The sequence below is a fragment of the Muscardinus avellanarius genome (assembly GCF_963383645.1).
Source record: "Muscardinus avellanarius genome assembly, chromosome: 4".
NCBI classification, from domain to species: Eukaryota; Metazoa; Chordata; class Mammalia; order Rodentia; family Gliridae; genus Muscardinus; species Muscardinus avellanarius.
In genome coordinates this window covers 68,820,347-68,826,346 of record NC_137789.1, presented here as the reverse complement: position 1 = coordinate 68,826,346, position 6,000 = coordinate 68,820,347, and the positions used below count along the sequence as shown (strand labels likewise).

The 6,000-nt window shown below is 41.5% G+C and overlaps 1 protein-coding gene across 6 annotated transcripts in view; it reads left to right on the top strand.

The window, feature by feature from the left end:
- Positions 1-212: 212 nt before the first annotated feature.
- Positions 213-6,000, top strand: part of LOC308261871 (uncharacterized protein C8orf34 homolog) — a gene marked incomplete at both ends in the record, with an annotated part of 438,078 nt that continues 432,290 nt past the window's right edge. For all 6 annotated transcript variants that reach the window (XM_080694054.1, XM_080694051.1, XM_080694053.1 and 3 more), the window contains one exon: positions 213-281. In XM_080694054.1, coding sequence (XP_080550180.1) covers positions 213-281 — 69 coding nt within the window. The remainder of the gene's footprint in view (positions 282-6,000) is intronic.

The following is a 6,000-nucleotide window of genomic DNA, read 5'->3' as shown; positions in this document are numbered from 1 at the left end:
AGGCTCCCGGCGCCCGCGCTGCGGAGGAGCTGGGGGCGAGGCGGGAGCCGGGCAGGAGTTCTCCCCTCCGCGCCCAGTAGTCTGAGTTGGCGACGCCCGGCGGCCGCGCTCCGGGGGCTCCTGCCCACGCCGCCAGCCCGGGCTCCCGGAGCTGTCCCGGGCCCCAGCCCCGGCAGAGGAGGGCTGGCCCCCGCGGCCCCATCCCGGTCTCCATGGCGTCTCACCAGCAAACCCGCATCCAGGCTTACCTGGAGAAGAACAAGATCGGTCCCCTGTTTGAGGTAAGGCTATGTGGAGGAGGACGGTCGCGCCGTCTTTGGGGGAAGGGGCGCAGAGGCTAAACCAGAGCACCCCCGAGGAAAGGAGGGTGGGGAACGAGCGCGTGGGAGGGGTACCAGGGCCGGGCACCCTGGCGTCCGTCCCGCCCAGGTGTCCTGGAACGCGGCCGGGCGGGCACTGGCCAGTTACCTGGACGCGGACAGGTGAGCTCGGTAGGGCCCAGAGTAACCCTGGCGGGGCAATTTCGAGCTTTCGGACTATCCTGCCCCGCGTAGCCACGTGTGCAGCACCCCGGTGGATTCAGACAGGCGATCCGCACAGATGCACACACTCAAACGATCACACACACGCGCACTTTCTCCCTGGAATTGACACTATCTTGCATGTGGGATATTTTATCTTATTTTTTTAATGTGGGCTGATAGTAGAACCTGAAAAGGAACAGCAAGGGCTTAGCAGTGGGCAGGGACCTGGTTAACTAGGGGGGGAAAAAAAAAAAAGCTGAACTGGCAAGGAGCAGTCTCTGCAGGTGCGGACGTGTGGAATAAATTTGGCGAACTGAGAGGCTAGCATCGGTGTCTGGCTGAAAAGAGAGTCCTTTGCATTGCAGACCCTACCTGCGCTAGGAGGAGAAAGGGGCGGGGAAAGGTTCTGAAAAAGCGCACGCCTATTTGTGGGAAGACCTATAGCTTTGAACTGTTTTCTTTCTCCATCAAAGAACCGGCGACAAAATAATAGATGGATGGAGGGAAAAGGCTGGAGGACACGAGAGAACGAGGATCGGAGGCAAACCCAGCACCACCAAAGCGTCCCGCCGGTTGCCAGGGCGCCGAGCTGGGGTGGGGCGTGCGGGGCAGGCAGGTGGGCAGGCCAGAGGCGAGCGGGCAGGATTGCAGGGTCCCCTCCCCTTCTGGCCCAGGGACCAGCTGCGCTTCGACTGGCTGAAAGAGTACCTGGGAATGGCTGGAGCCCGCGGTCCCCCAAGCAGCTGGATCTGCTCCTTGGGGATCGCGTATCCTGAATGTCTAAACTAGGAAAAAACGCGGGGAGAGGAAGCATTGGGTATCTTGCAGAATGTAGCAGCTTCACCGGAACTGAGGCGAATGAACAAAGGTGTGCCCAAATAAGTCTTTTCCCTGGGGAGCACTGGTTTTAAATAACCAGTTTTCAAGGTCTTCAAAGTTTTTTTTTTTTTTTTTCCCGATTAAGTTATCGCTGTAGTGTCTCAAAAAAAAAAAAAAAAAAAAACCAACAAAAAACCACCACCCCCACAAAAAACCCCCACCATTTCGAAGCTTTCTGAAAGGGATCATAAAGCAGTCCAATTGTTTTGATGTTTGTTTCTGCGAAAAGTGTTACCAAAGAAAGTCTTGTATTTGTTAAAGGTGTTAGCAAAATAGAATTGCTGGAGCTACCAGAATTATTCTTTTCTTTTCTTTTTCTTTCCTTTTCTTTTTTTTTCTTTTTCTTCTTCTTTTTTTTTTGCCCTCAGTACAATGATTATAGACCATACACAATCCCATATAACTAAAAAAAAAAAAAGGTAGAAGCTTAATAAGCCTTTTCCAAAGTATATTAATTTAATCAAAAGAACCATAAGTACATTTAGTACATTTAGGGTGTATATTTGCTGGCTGTGTTCCTAAAATACAAAGCACATTTAACCAGGGGAAATTAGTGAATTTTTAAAATAGATACTGTTTTCATTTAACTTGCTTAAAATTTCCCAAAGTTCTTTCCAAGTAATAATAATAATAATAATAATAATAATAATAATAGAGTTTGGAATATATGTAAACTTTGTACATAATTATGTAATCAACCTAACTATATTTTTCATGTCCCTGCCTCCACAATGTTCACCAGCTAATTCTGCACTGAAGGGTTTTCAAATGATAGCAAAATTGTCTGGCCAAAGCTTTACATTTCTTCACCCAAAATCAACAAAATTATATACTTTGCATTTTGTTGAACACTTTCTATATCAGTGTGGCCCCCTTTTGCTTGCATTGCAATGATGGTTAGTTGATTTTTAAGAGTTGATGTGAACTGTATATAATTGAAGGAATAAAAATAGGTAAGTTCTCTCTTTTACTAAAAATAGATGCGACACAAATCCTTAAGCAAAAATTTGATCATGATATACTTTGGTTTTGAGAGTAGAATTATACCTACTTTACAAAATTGGTAAATCTCATTAACTGGTAGCCTTTCTCTTTACATGCTAGAAAACCAGTGAAAAAATACCACCCATGAAATGGACATTGTCAATCTGACATTTTAGTGAAAGACCTACTTATTGGTTCTCATAATTGATTCAGGAGGTCAGGGAAGGTTCCTAGAAATTCAATTTATTAAGAAGCAGGATAGCCAGGCATAGTGGCTCACACTTGTAATCCCAGCATTTGGGAGGCTGAGACAGGAGGATCGTGGTTCGTGGACAGCCTCAGCTACTTAGTGAGGCCCTTTGCAACTCAGTGAGAACCTGTTTCAAAATAAAGAATAAAAAATAGGGCTAGGGGTGTAGCTCGGAGGTAGAATGACCCCGGGTTCCATCCCCAGTACCTTAGGTAAAAACAGCACAGACTGGGCATGGTGTCTAATGCCTGTAATCCCAGGACTTGGGAGACTGAGACAGGATGGTTGTAGGTTTGAGACCAGACTTGTGAGACTCTCAGCAACCTAGAGAGTCCCTGTTTCAAAACAAAAGTTGATAATGGGCTGGGGGTGTACCTCAGAAGCAGAATGCCCCTAGGTTTAATCTGTAATATCATGTAACACCCCCAATTTTTTTCCAAGTGATTTAGAAACATACATTTATATTACCTTTAAATGTGAATGAAAGTGTTTTGAGGCATTATAAAAGCATACCTAAAAATCATTGAGAGTCTTGGGTAATTATGTTTTAATTAAATGATGACTATGTAAGTAGAAAATGACTCTTTGAAATTTTTGTAGGATGTAATAAGTTCAGTGTTCCTCTTGGCCTGGTCAAAGCAGGCAGGCAGGGAACAGGCTGGCATCAGTCCACAAGGAATGCTAGACACTGCTTGGTAAGGTGGCACTATAATCCTACCCACTCTCAGTTTCCACAGAACAACCTCTTACTTAACTGCCAAGGTGTGAAATGGTTTGGCTCCCACCAAAGTAAAATATTTTTGTAACATAAATAGACAAGATACACCTTCTCTCAAAACATGAGGCCAGCCAGTTAATAGTTAAAGAAGTTGAAAGTGAGCAATTCTAAAACTGAATAATTATTTGGCATACAGCGTGGATTGAAGTGTTTTATCTGTGTTGTAAGCTGTGTAGTTTTGGAGAGATTGTATGATGTGTAACATCACAATTAATTTCTTATTTTCCAGTAAAGAAGCATACAATTTTAGTTTCTCCCACTCCCACTAAATAAATAATTATATGAAGGTTGTTGGTTAGAAGGATGCTCAGGGCAGTCATGTGTCTTGGTTCAGTGTTGATCAAACTGACAAGAATTTGAAATCCCAATTTATTAAAAAAGCAGAACAATAGGGGTCTTCATAAAATTTCCATGGAACGTTTATTTCTCTGTGTATTAAAGATGGGAGGAGCCAAACTACATTCCTTCAAGTGTGGTCTTACCTACTCCATGTTCATTGTCTTTGTTTAGTTCATGGTACTTCTGCTCACACAGGCTATATTTGCACTGCCTTGGCGTACATGTCATCGCAAGGGGCCTCATAGCCAGGTCCTGGCATCCTCAGCCTACATCTTTACATGCTTTGCTGCTGCACAGCTTGGTCTTCCTTGGTACCTCCACATTGGCAGCCCCAAATTCCATCTTGCTTCCACCTAAGCATCACTTTTCTTTATTCACCTCCCTCAATTAGAGTTTGAAAAATGCTCCTGCACTCATCAGAGAGCTTGCAGCATTCATGAGGCTGTCCTTTATCTTTCGCTCTTTCATACAAATGACAGTCCTGGTCTGGCTGCTGTTCAGTGCCTGAAAATACATTCCCTATTCATTGTGGTCAGATTTATGACTGTGCAGGACAACGATATTGAGGATAAGAAGGATACTAGTTACTCACTTATGGCTGGATGTATAATTCCATTCTGTTACCTGATCAGATAAAAAGATATTTTAATGTTTAAAATATTTTATCAGTAAGAAATATAAATATGTCATCTTAATGACAAAATTAATCAAATGCTTTCATGAAAGAAGTAATAAAATGTAAGCTTGGTACTTATACTATATTCAACTTAACACCTTTAAATATGTTTTTGGAGTTCTCTCTGTCAGGGCATCTTCCCCAGTGCTTGAAGTGATTAAGAATTTTTCTGTAAAATTTGCACTCATCTTTATAATCCCAGAGCATTTAGAGGAATATTAGACAAAGAAAATAATTTTTCATTGCCATTAATATACTTCAAAATAATCTCTTAAAAGTGTTTTAAACATGATTTTGGTTATTCTTCCATTTCTTTTTCATATAGGCCTTGGTATATATATTTTTTCAAACAGTTTATAAGGAAAATGATTCAAAATAAATCACTGTATAAATTAATAAAAAATAAGCATGCCAAAGATAACATAAATGTCTTTGAAAAAAGTAATTTCCTATGTAGGTCTATTCTGTCATCAATGGAAATATGAGGCTATGAAAATAATCTAGGCCTTTCTTTCTTTCTTTCTTTCTTTCTTTCTTTCTTTCTTTCTTTCTTTCTTTCTTTCTTTCTTTCCCTTGTTATTCAATTAAAAAGCCATTAGGCAATGCTGTGCAAAGAGAACTGCTGTGTGGGAACTCTCAGCTGGCCTGAGAGTTCCAGGATAAAACTGACAAAAGAGGCTGAATGGAGCAGAGGCATGGAAGGGTCAGGAGATTTGTTGAGGTGGAGGCAGGGCAATGAGAAGATAAATATATTGAAAACAGTGCAAGCCAGCTTTCTCACTTACTAAAAGAGGAAAAAGCTAGAATGAATCTTGTACTGGGTTGACACTGGAGTTACTGGTAAGATCTCATGACTTTCATGATATGTTGGTATAGATACTGATAGAAATATATCTATAGGTATTTACATGTACTAAAGTGCTTATACTTTTATTTCCATGCTTGTCTACAGTGATAATGGTAATAACGACACCTTAACAGCAATGAGAACACCTGGTGCTCAGATTTTGGCTTCTAACTACTTTTATCCATTAGTAGAACCTACTGAGAAATGGTTGGGTTCAGATTTGGGGATGAGAATATATAGACAAGATAAATAGGACCGAGAAAGTACAAGATAAATAAAACTGGAACATCTTGTGTTAGAAGGTAAAACGGTATTTGAATATTGACAGATGTATGTCAAAAGGACACAGGAAGCTGAGTAAGGTGGCACATGCCTGTAATCCCTTGGGAGGTGGAGACAGAAGGATTGCAGTTTCAAGGACAGTCTTAGTAACTCAGTGAGACCCTGCTTCAAAATCTTTTTAAAAATTTAAAAATAGGGCTAGTAGTGTAACTCAGAGGTAGAATGCCCCTGTGTTCAATCCCCAATAGCCCCCATTTTCATACACACACAAAAAAGCACCCAGAAGCCAACTTGAAGAGGCTTCTAAACTTAAGACAACCTGAGGATCAAAATAAAAAATGAGAGTAACAGATTGTTACTGAATAAAGTCGGAATATTTTATTTTACTGAGTTATAATTAAATACTGAATGTGTTCATTTCCTGGGTAAAAGAGAAAAGCT